The sequence below is a fragment of the Onychostruthus taczanowskii genome, unplaced genomic scaffold (genome assembly GCF_017590055.1).
Source record: "Onychostruthus taczanowskii isolate IOZ18803 unplaced genomic scaffold, ASM1759005v1 scaffold23, whole genome shotgun sequence".
Taxonomy (NCBI): domain Eukaryota; kingdom Metazoa; phylum Chordata; class Aves; order Passeriformes; family Passeridae; genus Onychostruthus; species Onychostruthus taczanowskii.
This window is the reverse complement of record NW_024499573.1, coordinates 9,956,045-9,970,040: the sequence shown is the minus strand read 5'-3', so window position 1 is coordinate 9,970,040 and position 13,996 is coordinate 9,956,045. Positions and strand designations below refer to the sequence as shown.

General features: G+C 39.1%; 1 protein-coding gene across 1 annotated transcript in view; it reads left to right on the top strand.

The window, feature by feature from the left end:
* MAPK11 (mitogen-activated protein kinase 11) overlaps window positions 1-6,822 on the top strand; it is a 31,651-nt gene extending 24,829 nt beyond the window's left edge. Inside the window, exons 10-12 of the mRNA XM_041405353.1 lie at window positions 458-536; window positions 1,910-2,083; window positions 5,328-6,822. Of these exons, the coding sequence (XP_041261287.1) occupies window positions 458-536; window positions 1,910-2,083; window positions 5,328-5,401 (327 nt within the window). The 3' untranslated portion in view covers window positions 5,402-6,822. The remainder of the gene's footprint in view (window positions 1-457; window positions 537-1,909; window positions 2,084-5,327) is intronic.
* The last annotated feature ends 7,174 nt before the right edge of the window (window positions 6,823-13,996 follow it).

Here is a 13,996-nt window from a genome sequence, read left to right as displayed (position 1 = left end):
TCTGTTAAACATCTGAAAATCTGTTCACATGGAGTATCAGAATTTGTTCTTTGGTTAGTGAAGCTACGTCTCACCAGAGAAGAGAAAGGAGGGACGGCTGCAGTTTGAATTATACCACTTTGCTGGGGGTATCTGAAAGATGATTTAGGCTGCAGTTTCTGATTGAGCATTGCATGCATGTGTTCCCTGGGGATATACTGCAATGAACCAGTAGGCACAGGTGAAAACTAAAGTGCTAACACTCAAGCCTTAAACCAAAATGTACCCACTTAAAACTCTCTTATTGTCCAGTATACAGGTGTGAGTGTTTGAAACAAGGTCATCCATTGTGGTTTTATGTAAAGAGGATTTCCCATGTAAGAAACATAAAAAATATAATGTCTGGTTTTTTAGACTTGATGTGGTTACTGTTGAGCAAAATGTAACCCTTATCACAAGTATATTAACTTATTTCTAGGCAAGAAAATACATTGAATCTCTTCCACATATGCCTCAGCAGGATTTGAAAGCAGTGTTTCGTGGTGCCAATCCATTAGGTAAGAAAATCAGACTGACACAGATAAAATCTTTCACTAACATAGGAACTCAAGCATTCCTTGTGTTCCTTGCTGCATAATCCCATATAATAATAATCAGAACAGTGAAAAAAGCATTGCTTAATCTTTCATCCTGAGGCTGTTTTCCCATCATGAAGCCCGTGTCTTTTTGTTTCTGATGGAGATTACAGGAACCTTCTAAAGGGAAATGGTCCATGGATGAAAAGCAAAAGCCAGCTGTAGATAGCAGAAATACATTAAAATGTCATGGGGTCTAGATTAGAGACATCATTTCTGGCTCAGGAAGGCCATGAGCTGTAAATTGCTGGCAAGCAGAAGAATATACCAGGAAGTATAGCTGTTTGAATGACCCATTGGAGTATTATTTCCTAGGAATATATGAGCCATTGTTGGACACAGGATACTGGGCTAAGGCAGATCTTTGATCTGATCCTGTATCATTGTTTTTTCGTCTAATCAATTGGTTCTGCCTGTGAAAAATAGATGTTTCTGTAAACTTTTTCTTGTGACATAAAAAGAAGACACTTGAGTCATCAGAGACATCTCACTGAAGTACCCAGTCAGTTCCATCACATGCGCATTATAGGGAAGTATTGTGAGTAAAAATGGTTTGAATTAATTTTGTGTACTAATACAAATTTTATTCTTAAAAAAACAAGTAGTTTGGAACACTTCCATATTAAAAAATGGGATTTATTTGCCTGAAGTACATGAGAGCATGCTACGTATTAATAGCATAAAGGCAAATGAATGCCAATGCTTATATAAGAGTAAAAAAAATAGTATTTGAAATAGTTATGATAAAATTTCCATTAAAAACTCTCCATACAGCCATACCACTCTCTCTTCTTTCTAGTATACCTCAAATATCAACCTCAAACATATTTTGTTTATGCTGGGTCCTGTGAAGTTGCTTTGGCGTTTTCATCTGATTGTTTCATTGGTGCAGCTTATTAGAGGTGTAATCTCACACTTTATTATTCACAAGTTACTTATCTTGGTCCTGATCAGTGCAAATTTAAGCACATGATGAACAACACTGTATTACCTTATAAGCACACAAAGATCTTTTTACAATTAAGTCCTTGGATATCCAAAGAGGTGAATCAGATCTCCAGTTCACTATACTGAACCTTTGAGCATGCCACAAGCAAACTAGAAGCTTCCTTCAGCTCTCTTTTGTACTCGCAGTAGAAAATCTTCAAAACTTACTTGTTATGTTGCCTAAATTTTGCCAGTAATATTAATTGTGTTTAAGATGAGTGAGAATAGATGGTGTGTAAACAGTTGCCCTTTTTTTATTTCCTCATGGTCTCTTCTGGCTTTGAACTGCATTTCTGGTTTTGCCTTAGCTGTAGATCTTCTTGAGAAGATGCTTATTTTAGACAGCGATAAAAGGATCACGGCCTCGGAAGCACTCGCGCATCCCTACTTTGTGCAGTATCACGATCCCGATGACGAACCCGAGGCCGAGCTGTACGACGAGTCCATAGAGAACAAGGAGCGAACCATAGATGAATGGAAAGGTATCAGAACTGCGTGCACTGGTTAAGACATGTACCAGAAGAAAGCCTTACTTAAATAACAGTTTTCCTTCATTTCTAGCCAGAGGAATTTGAACTTTTAAACCTCAGGCAAACAAGTTCATATGTGTGCTTGTGGGGGTGGACAGGCGGAAAAGTTTATATTTCTCCTCTGGATTTTGCCCACTCTCCCTCTTCTATCATCTCCTTACTCGATTCCCTGTAGCAGTGAAAGCTTAACTAAAAGCTGATGCTAGCTACCAGGTAATTACACATTCTGTTTTAGTTTTCTAGGTCAGATCCCCAGCTGAAGTAACTGTCCTGGGGCAAGTAACACTACCTGGGATTCTGGTCTAGTTCTGACCAGAACCAGAAAGTAATATTATTTATTTAAAAGAATTATTAACAAAATACACATAGATGTGTATTTTGTTAATAATTCTTTAAATAGCAAAGGATTTGGACTAATAACTACACCATGCTATTGGTCCTGTTTGAGATGATAGTTGATTATTTTACTTGGGAGTGACACCCCAAAACCTTTCTTTGATAAATACTGCAACAACCTTCTGTGCTTGCTACGCAATCATATTGCGCTGCAGTATCACGGAAGTAAGGTGGCTCAACATTGGATTGCAAGTACACTGAAAAGTACAGTCCAATTTCACCACTGTCTAATGAGGACATCTTATTCTAAAAATTCCTTACTAGAGATTTTAAATTGAGAATAAGGTTGTAGAAAAGTAATTGTTTCTGTTTATCAACAAAAGTCTTTCCTTGGCTTCAGATTAAATATGTCTTCCATAAAATAAATGGTTTTTTGTTTCTATTTGTATATTCTATAACTTTTACTTGGAAAAGATTCAATAAAAATGTATTATCATAGTGGTTAGGTTTATCATGAAGAATACTCTCATGTCTTACTCATGCCCACCCACATGTTTTTTCCTGGGCATTACAGGGGGAAAAGCAGACTGTCTACAGCAAATGTATCTTAAAGACAATAGTGGGGTCATGGCTCTCTCTACAATAAATCAACCTCCTAGAGCCCTGGAGGGGCTTTTGTAGAAGCTGACTGCATCTGTACAAATAAGGAGGATTGACTGGCATCACTTACTCCTTACACAGGCTCTTCTTTGCAAAACGTGGCAGTCTACAGCAGCACCCATACATCTTTCTTCTTGAAAGCTGCATTCATTTGCCGCTGTACTTAGGAGTGGATGATTTTTTTTCTGCTGCTTTTTCAGTTGCCTGAGTCTTTAACAGGAAAGTTTAACAATTTCTGAGTCATGAAGCAGATTTCTGTTTGTGATGAAACTCCACTGAAATTATTTCAGCAATAACCTTAACAGCTTAACACTTTCTAAACTGAAGTGAGGACATGAAGGTGAAATCTCTTGGAAGGGCTGTATCATATTATTTCTCATTGCATTTATCGTGTATCATTTTTTACATCATTGATTTTGATGGATCTACAGGTCCAATTCCTTCTTTATTCAGGTTTAAAAAAAGGCCTGAGAGAAAAATCTCCAAACTTGTACAGCAGGTTTGCTGCTTTTTCTTCTTCCCTCTGGCTGCATTTTTATCTTGAGGAATAAACTTTTTATTTTCAAGTACAGCATATGCCACATTTAAGTAAGATGACAAAATGTTTGTAGTGTCAATGAAATATTGACCCAATTTCTCAAGATGTCGTTGTCATGTTTCTGCTCTTTTTCTGTTCAAGTTAAAAATCAGTGGTGCCTGATCTCAAGGGACTGACCACCAAAGTAAAATGAGATTTCAGACACTTTGTCTTATACATTATGCACTTCAGAGTTTTTTTGGCCTCCATTGCACACTGCTGAGGCTCACAACCCAAGCTCATAGATTTCTTACTGACATGTTTAATCAGTTAGAAAATATTTCAAAATTTTAGATGCCAAGAGTATGCTATTCAGAGTTGAATGCTATACATTCTCTCCTTAGATGTTGCTCCAGTTTCGCATCTCTGCTGAGTAGGTGCAGTGAGAAGTGGGTAAAGAGCTTCATGAACATAAACCACACAGGCAGTAAGAAAAATTTTGTAATACAGTTCCTGGTGTCCGATTTGTGAGGACACTGGCTTCTCCAAATTCAGTCAGCTGTAGCTGCTCCCTGGCTGCCGGTAATTCTATGTAATAGTCATAAGTCAGTCACTCAAAGTCACCTAACAAATCCTCTGATGCCTGGAGCTCTGCACACAGAATTTCCTTCAGAGAAATCCCTCGCTGAAACTGCAGACAGTGGTCCAGCACCACACAAGCAGAGCATAAGCAAGATTCAGTCCCAAGATTTTTTACACAGTTTTTTAGAGGAGTCCTAGGTACACTTGCAGGCATAGCAGCTGTCTCAGACAGAGTTACTTAATAAAAAAGCTAATAGGCATGAGTTTGATATGATTTAAACATCACTATTTGGAAAACAGAACCTGAAGTAATGCCATAACCTGAAGTTAGCCATATACAAACAGGATTTGGTCCTTGAAGAGCAGCATCTAATTTGAGAAAATACAAAAGAGGTAGCCAATGACAACATATTCCATTAATGTCCAAGGCAGAAAACAGGACATGAATGTTAGCATAAAAAGATAAAGGGTTGTTCTCAAAGCAGGGTAACATAGCAAGTTTCTAGCTATTGAGTATAGAATTTCCTGATGAAAGTTGTTACATGCTTCTAAGAAAAAGAAAATTTTTCAGAGTACTGTAAAATTAAGTCAGCTACAGTAAAACATTAAAAAAACAAGCAAAACAAAAAAAAACACCAAACCAGGATTCTGAGGAATTAGCACAGAATTGCAAATGATATATAATTGAAGGCAACTGACTGAGAGATGCCAAAGAACGTTTTCCACAGTTAAAAGTGTACATTTTAAAACCTGTCTAGGTACTTCTAAAGATTCCATTTTCCATTACATATTATCATTTATTACATTTTGGCAGGTCATCTGACAGCATAATTGATGTTTTCATTTCAGGGCCTGTGTGTTTTAGTAATTAGTTGAAGGGGACAGTCATGTTGTACAATAACAGTATTTGTGAGTCTAATTTGCAATCTGAGGTTAAGAGGAGGATTCCTAGTGAATTCCTTCTATTTTTGGATCTGCCTAAAGAGGCTGAACGTACAAACTACAGGTCACGTGTATATGTAGAACTGTTTTGTCTGGAATATTTTTCTTTTGGAGAAAATATCACCTAATTCTTCTCTCTTCCTTACACCCCCTCTACAGAACTTACCTATGAAGAAGTGAATAGCTTTAAACCACCCGACTTAAAAATGGACAGCCTGGAGATAGAACAGTGAATACAGGCAGCTCTGTCTTGCCTTGCTGCACTATGAAGACTGTTAAAATATAACCATACAATTTAACCTGTGGTCAGACATAGATTTTACTATCCAAAGATGTTGGAGGAGATGTGGAAAAACAGATGCATTAAACAGAAGCCAGATGTCTGGTTTGGGTGGAGGTGTTTTTTGCCTTGTAATATGAATGTATTCCCAACTCACAAAGGGTGGTAAAGAACTGCTTCATTCTGACAAAATTATGCACTGAGTTCTGTCAAGCTGTGTGTTCTGCATGTTTCATTTTATCAGTTGTATTGCCAAAATAAAGGTGACCTTTTAAATTAATTTTAAAATTGTACATTTAAAGCATGAATGTATACAAACATAAACAAGAAGTCCATACAAGCAATTTTTTTTTTTGTGGCATTTTATCTGTTTGTTTTCGTACTATTTATAGTTAGTGCCTTTATGAAGAGAGGGCGTGGTAGTGAGATAGACAGAATATGCATATGTAGTCATATCTGTGGTGGTCTTACACATGTACTGGATGTCTCTCAAGCAATCTTAACACCAATTGAAAGTCAGTAAAAATAAATCTTTCTCTTCTCTTGCCATTCAAGTGTCTGTTCTCATTATTTTCCATATCTATTTTTTAATCTGCACAATACCCATTTGTGAGACAGTTTTACTTCCCAGTGTATTCCTCACCATGGCATTGCTGGACTGTTGGTGAATTTGCCTGGGTTTACAGGAAGGTGCTGTGAAGGTGCTGCAGCAGAGCTCCGTAGACTTCTGCAAGCTTCAGCAAAAGCTGTCACAGATGGCAGTGCAGGAGTGCTCAGTTCAGTTCACAGCTTTGAATTAAATATTCCACATTGTCTTATTTTCCTTCACAAAATCCTTGGGAAAGTAATCTAATATTTGCCATTGGAAGATATGACAAAACAAGGAGATTCAAGAATTTGACACATTCTCATTGGAGTTTCTTTTAAAGCAAAATTTTAAAGGATTTCCAACTCTGAAAAGTTGGAAAATTAAATTTAAAAATTGCAGGATACATCAGACACCAAGACTTTTTTTAAGAATCAAATTTATCTGATTCCTCCATTATACTGTATACAGGAACATAACAAGCATAATACTGTAACAGGAACATCATTTTGGCACAAGGCCTCTTGTATTGTATTGGCTGTGTCTTTGTACACACTTGTGATTCACAGCTGTTTAATGTTTAATTTGTGTCTTGTTCTTGCTCTGTCAGAGTCTTATTTTAGAGGTGGCTTTTTATAACATTTAGGTTTTCTGAAACTTTTGTCATTAATATTCAATTGTATAGCAGTTATATAAGGTAATGGATTCTACTGCATTTACTTTCCTCTGTATTTTTTCTATGTAAAAAGAAAGGCTTTTTCTTAATAAACAGATTTAAAAACAAAAAATCAAGTCCAAGAACTTTGATTTTTTCAGAAATAGCAATAGGCATTCCATCTAGAAAATATGCTTCTAATTTGTGGACTAAGTGACAGACTGTTTTGGCAGTGTTGACCACTTATCCAACACTTTCATCCAATGAAAAGCAGCCACTTGTTTTCAACTTTCCCCAGGGCATGTTAATCTGAAAGTAAATGCCTGCATGGATTTCTTGTGTCTCTGCTGAAGTGCTGTCAGCCGTTCTTACTCTGGCTTCCTGTGAAGCTGGATGAGGCTGTATGAGGTAATGATCATGCAATGACTGAATTTCATGCTGACTAAAATAGGTGAAAAAGTTCTAAATCTTTAAACTATTTGTCTAACTACATAATGAAAATATTCACTCAGTCATATCTTAAACATTTTTTTATTTTGTTTGCCAGTTAAAAGTAACTCAGTGCTTTATTTTCTTTGAAATCTGATATTGAGTTTACAAACCTATTTGGCAGCTCTATTTCAGTTGGAATGGCAAAGACGAAGTAAAGAGATTTCACAAGCAATTTTTGTGTCTGACAATAATTAATTTATTATGGGGTTTGTCCCTTCATTTATTAAATCTGGTTTCCTGGCTCTGAAGGTGGCCAATGTCAAATGCTTCAAAGGATGCATAAAAGTGGTTGCCATCGGTCTGCCACTTGAGGTAGAATCATGTTGCTTCCAAAATTTTTTTCTGGCAACTCTGAATCTTCCTCTGAATATTTTCTTTGACATTCAGAGCTGCAGTTTTTTTTTCTAGGAGATAAATTATGTAGGAAGAACATGGTCACAGCTGCATTTAAACTAATTGAAGGTGACAGTAATGGGCAACAATAGCTCAGCCCTTTTTAATGAATTACCATCAAAACCTGTAAATCATCTCATTTTAATGTCCAGAAAAACAGTAGGGAGACAGACATGTTTTTCCTAGATGTGCAAAATGAAGGTAATTACTTAGACCTCAAAAACCAATAATTAAAGTATTTTTCTAGAGTAGGTAACCAGCTCCCTTGTGGCAATCCAACGTGAGACTATAATTTGATAACTTTATCAGTTTACAACAGCAGGAGAGGGTAATTGGAAAGCCAGAACCCCAATGGGACAGAAAGGTGGGAGGCATAGCACTAACAATGCTTATCATTTGAACACAGATGGAAGAAAACATTTATCTACCAACTCAAACAGGCAGATGGAGGTAAATATAGAGGAGTGAGGGCTTTGTCAGGCTTGGTGAGGCAGATGGCTTAAAAGTAAATTTTAAAGAGTAAATAAATATAAAGCTTTTATAAAAAATTATTTGCTAAAAATGTCATTAATGAAGGCATTGATTGCATGGCCCAAATGCTATTTGCAAAACTTGTAGTGGTTTCTGCTAAAACAGTGGGGTTTAATCTCCTGACAGCACTGTTGCTTTCAATAGCACATTTGTGCCTTTGTAGGTGCCCTGCACATTGCATTTATGTCGAGGAGAGCAGCGTAGGTTTTAGCCCACACCAAATTAGAGCACTCTCATCCCTGGCCACCTGCAAAGCACAGAGGGGAAGGAGGAGCATGGCTGGGCTTTGCTCATGGAGGTGGCAGCTCAGGCTTCCACTGAGGAGAACACAGCTATCCAAGGGCTTTCTCTGGTCAATTACTGACACTTAGCAATTTACTTTTAATCTGAATTTATCTAATTTCAGCTTTCAGTCACAAGAGCTTGTTATCCATCCACCTAGTGAATTGAAATCACTTCTAGTACTTATTATCTCACTCTATAATCAGGGTTAGTGGAACCCCAAGTCTCGTAATTTTATCATCACTGGCAGCAAAAGTTCTTGCAAAAGGAAAATCTTTTGTGTGCATCTCAGTCTTTTGACATGCCTAAGTATACACAACACTTTTAGAATCTGCAACTTTAGTTTTAAGTGCTTTACCTCATCAGCACTGAAACACAGCAACAGGAAATTGATACGACAAGGAAAAGCAGACAGGATTAAAAACCTTTAATCTACAATGGACCAATGGAAAGAAAAACCAAGGATAGTTAGAGAAAAAGCACTGTTTTAGAGGATATCATGTGCCATACCCTGAAGATACAAAGTGGCTACTTGAGTCTGAAATAGCAGGGTTACTAATAAGTTCAAAAATTTATGGGGGGGGGGGGGGGGGGGGGAATAGGAAATTAGGTAATCAATACAGATATATGAAAATAAATACATCATTATCAATAGGTAGAGTCATTATTTAGACAGCATTGTTGCAGAATTCCAGGTCGTGCTCTTGGTGGTTTTTTTTGATATAGTATACCAGATGAAAGCGAGAGGGAAGGAGGGTCAGTGTGCTGCAGGATCTGACACAGCAAGCTCACCCTAAGGGTCAGGAGGGGAACAGCCCTTTCAAGAACAAAATGTTGGCAGCAAAAGAAACTTTGACCGAGGTGGGAAGCAGTCAATACAAAAGTTACTTCCTTCCTTTCTTCCTGTCACATGTGCTTCTGGATCATAACAAGAAAACAGACCTCCACTTTCCCCACTCCTGCGACCAGGTCAAAGATGAATCTGTCCAAAAAGTACCGTACAGAGCTGCCAGCACAAATTACTTAAGTATCCTTTGCCACATCTGTAAATTACTGACTTGGCCCAGGAATCCCTGACAGACAAGCAGCCGTAAAGATTTAGCCCTCAAGAAAAGAGAATTGCATGGTAAATTCAGTTAACTATGACTTTTGTTAACAGCAGAAAGGGATTCAACCTCGCAATCAGTCTCCTTAGGAAGGAATTAATAGCAACACTTCCATTTGCATTAAAAGCAGCTGCTTTTTTCTCACACATTGCTACTGCTGCTAGTGTTTATGGATGCAAACACTGGCTCTTAGAAAATCAGCACACTTGCACAAGTGAGAGTACCAAGTGTCATTAATTTATGAGTCTGGGTAAGGGGTTTTAAGGCACTAGTACCAAGAGATTTAGAAAGCTACATTAGTGTTGCTGCCACTGCCCTTCTTTTTGCTGTAAAACAAAATACTGAACTGATACACCTAAAAGGGTCTAAGTTTTCACTACAAGGAGGAATATATTGTGAGCTTTCTGTGTGAACACTGATCTTCCAACCAATCTGACACTTAATCTATCAGACCAGAAATTTCAACATAATGAGCGAAACTCTTCAATTAGGCTTCCATCTTGCAGACATACAAATGCTTCATTTTACACTCCCATAGTCCCCCAGCTCCAATTATTGTCACATATTAAGATGTGTACCACAGCACAGAGGTTTTAGCCAGTCCTTTTAGGTTCCAATTTGATCACAAGAAATACTGAACACAGTATAAATACTGAACCACAGTTGCAACTCTGAGACAACTATACACTAAATCTGCCATAACTGGCAGCCTCCACTGAGCAATACTTTTGTTCTTTATAGAATAATATCCTGTGGATTAGCACCCAGATAATATATGCCTATTTTATATTAGAGCCTGATTGCTCAAATGAAGAACCCATAGTTAAATTACATTCTGTGCAGAAATCACATATAGTACTCCTGTCCTGCCCACCTCTCTCATTAGGTCGACGTGGAAACGAAGAAAATGAAGGCAGCATTGAGAAGGATGGGTAAGATGGGGGAAAGAATGCCATGATGGTTTGGGTGGTTTAAACAGGAGATGTGCACAACTCTGCAGTGACAAATGAGTAAAGCTATCTATCAGTGATATCCATTAACGCTCTTTTCATATGATTTTTGTGTTGAGGTTGGGAAATTCTTGAAGAGTTGTTTTTTTGCTCTGTAGACTATAGCATCTCATACTGCAACAATCTGTGATAGTTCAAAAATTAAACTCCTTCAGTCTATTGTAGGAAAGGACTTTTGGTAGATTCTGAGGAGAAAAAGTTAGAAGAGCATTAAAAGTAGTTGATTTATATATAGGTGTATACTACTCTCTACAACTGGCTTCTCTTCCTCCACCAACCTCCAGCAAGCAGGGATAATGGTGTAGTACATAGTTACTTACTAAGTTCTCACTTGACCTCTTAAAAAATGCAATGTATAGTTTGAATTATTTTTTAATATAAAAAAGCACTTAGGTGTGTATATTTATTTTTTCCTTTCTGCTGATGACTTAGTGGCCTTGCAACATGGCAAGGCCCCCAGGAGGGCTACACATCACAGAAACTGGAACTGAAACACCCTGCTCATTGGGCAGAGAGACAAAATCAGAAAAGTTGCAAAATATTTGGCAGTGGCTCCACTGGGGAAGGGTGGGGACAAAATAGCACAAGAGTATTTTCCGACTAAAACTGAGATTTTTTAATTACTATTTTTTAAGCTTTACTTCTTGTTGTAATAAATAGAATGAACTTACTTCCTACATGACAACAGGTCTAAGTAGACAAGCAGAGTATTTTTTGAAGGTGGGTATATGGAAAGCTTGTTTAAAAATAGTAATGTTCTAGGAATCAGCTTTTGACAATTCAACAAGATTTTATGTTTATTGATATTTAAGTTATGTTTTACACAGCCAAATTATTCATATGTGAATTAGTGTATCAAGAATAAAATGATGATATGAAAGACAGACATATAAACAGTCAGAAAGGTGGGAAGATGTTTGGTTCTTCAAAGGACTTTGATCTCCTTTCCTGCAAGTTATCAGTGCCTGGACTGGAGATCAGTGTCAGTCCCCTCTCCCTGCTCACACTGACACACTCCTGCACCCAGGGCCCTCCAGCTCACCCCCAGTTCAGCTCCTACAAACAGGGCCGTGCCATTTTGTCATCTCGAAGTGATAACTTGTGGTGAGCAGCTTTGCCATCGAACTCTCTCACCAGACTTCATACATGTAGGATTTCCTCAGGAAACCATGGTTAGATTTCTCACTGCTTGCTTGTAGAGCTTCTGCTCCAGCACCAAAGCTTCACCTCCAGGCTGGAGGGAAATTCAGCTCTCAGTTATCAGAAGGATTAGAAAAATTACTGTACCCATCTCATCTACCTCATATGCTTTGCAGCTGATGGCAACCATCCAGCACATCAAAAGTTGGCTCTTAAAAAAACCCCCACCACATTCTGATACCTCTTAAATCTTCCTCTTAATACCTCTTAAATGGAATGAGCATTAGAAAAGTGCAATTTTTGCATCATGAATGCATTTGTTATTTTTTGTTAATGATGTCTGAAGAAGATCCTTTTTTTCTATTAACTTTACAATAAACGTATGCCAGAAGCAGAAACATCTGATAGCACTCTTTTTTTAAATACATCCTGTCAAGCACATATTGCCCAGAATAAGATATGGCTGTAAGCATCTATCAGTCCCCTGGCAACAAACTGTTTTTGGGAAAACACATCACCATGCTATCCAGCTGAGCCTAGCAGGATGCAGAGACTCATGCAGTTTGTGACACTGCTGTAAGATCTACCAGCTGTGGATGGACACAAGTTTCTTGACTCATTCCCTTCACAGACATTTTGAATGGTTTGTTAGACAAAGCTCCCCCTGTTATGACAGTGCTGATTTCCTAGTCTTTTCAGTAAGTTTACCAGCTCATCTCCAGTATGTGTGACCTAGTGGGGAAACCTGGTCTTATATTTGACCTACATGGCTTTTCATCCATCTGTAGCAAAGTATGCCTAAATACTTACTGAAGGAAAAACATGGGAAAACCAGCAGTGGATAACCTTGTCAATTGAAAATGTTTTTTAAAAGTTGCTCTGTAATATTCTCAGTTTCTGCACAAGAGTGAACTTCTCTTGATGCTAAATTAGTACTTTTACCTACTGTATCAAAATAATCTAATTTCTGCCTTGATAAAAAAAAGCAAGCAGTAAAAACGTATCACTGTCACAACTGGATAAAGGAAAAGTAAGTGAGGGATGACAAGCAGAACTTATCCTCTCTGTATTAGAAATATATATAATGGTCATTGAAAGTAATTTAACTAATGGATTAGCTCAAAATGAGAGAAAGCTGCTCTATCCTTCACCTCACCTGTGCCACATATCACACCAGCCAACATCTGAATGGCAAACAACATTGAAGGGACATCAGAAATAAAAAAATAAATCTCCTGGGGCAGCGGATTTCTAGAAGTAAACATCTACCATTGATCTGACACTTCTCACAAGCCTCATGTTAACTGCTAAATGTCAGAAGGTTGCTCTCCATTCTCACTAAACCAGAGATTGGAACAGGTCAGCGGAGAGCAGCGCTGGAACACAGGGCTGGCAGCTGGAAGGTTGTGCTCCTGTACCCCGGGAGGAGCAAGGGCAGGGTGGCTCTTCCACCTTTGGTAGACAGGCACCAAAAGGGCTGGGCCCGTCGTGGCAACTACCAAAATGGCATGAACCATGAAACTCGTCCAGATTGCCCCTTTAGAGCAAAACCACAAATTGAACTTAGTGACAGCAAATCTGAATTATCTAACCTCAGCAGCATTGCTCAGGGGTGAAGTCAAACAAAACAAAGGCTTTGCCAGACCGTGAAGGACAAGAATTTTAATCATATTCACACAGAGAACACATAAAACAGATTTTAAACCAGGTCTTTGCCTTTCAGTGTTGCTGGCTCAGGCCTATTTACTACACAGCTACTAAGAATGTTGCTCTTGTCCATACTCCAGCACTGCAATCATTTCAAGCCACTGCTGCAACAGTTCCATTCCAGGTCACTTCAGCCATGCACAAGACCACTTGCTCTGAGCACCAAGTGTGTGCTGGTTTTTATTTAACTACAGGAAATATTGTTGTAACTTGTTGCCCGACACCCCAGGATGATCTGGGGACTCCAGCTGTTCGTCGCAGGGCAGCAGCCATGCAAAAGCTCGCTTTTGGACTCCCAACTCTACCACCTGCAGCCTCTCGTGTACTTTTTAACACTTCGATGCAGCAGCCGATGGCACCTCACCGGAACCTGAGCACAGACGCAAAACGGGCCCCGTGTTGAGAGGGCCGGGAGGGGTTCGGTCCGCACTGCAAGGACTCGCAGGGACAGCGAGAGCCTCGGCACCTGCCCGGCGAGCTCCGCCGGGACACCGCGCCCTTCGCGCCCCGGTCTCGGCGGAGCGCGGCCCCAGGGTCCCGGCTGGAGGGCAGGCAGGGCGCTGCCGGGCCGGCACGGATCCCAGCGCCGCTCCCCGGTGAGCGCGGCGGCGGGCGGCGCTGCCGGCGGGGCTGCGCGGGGCGGGCG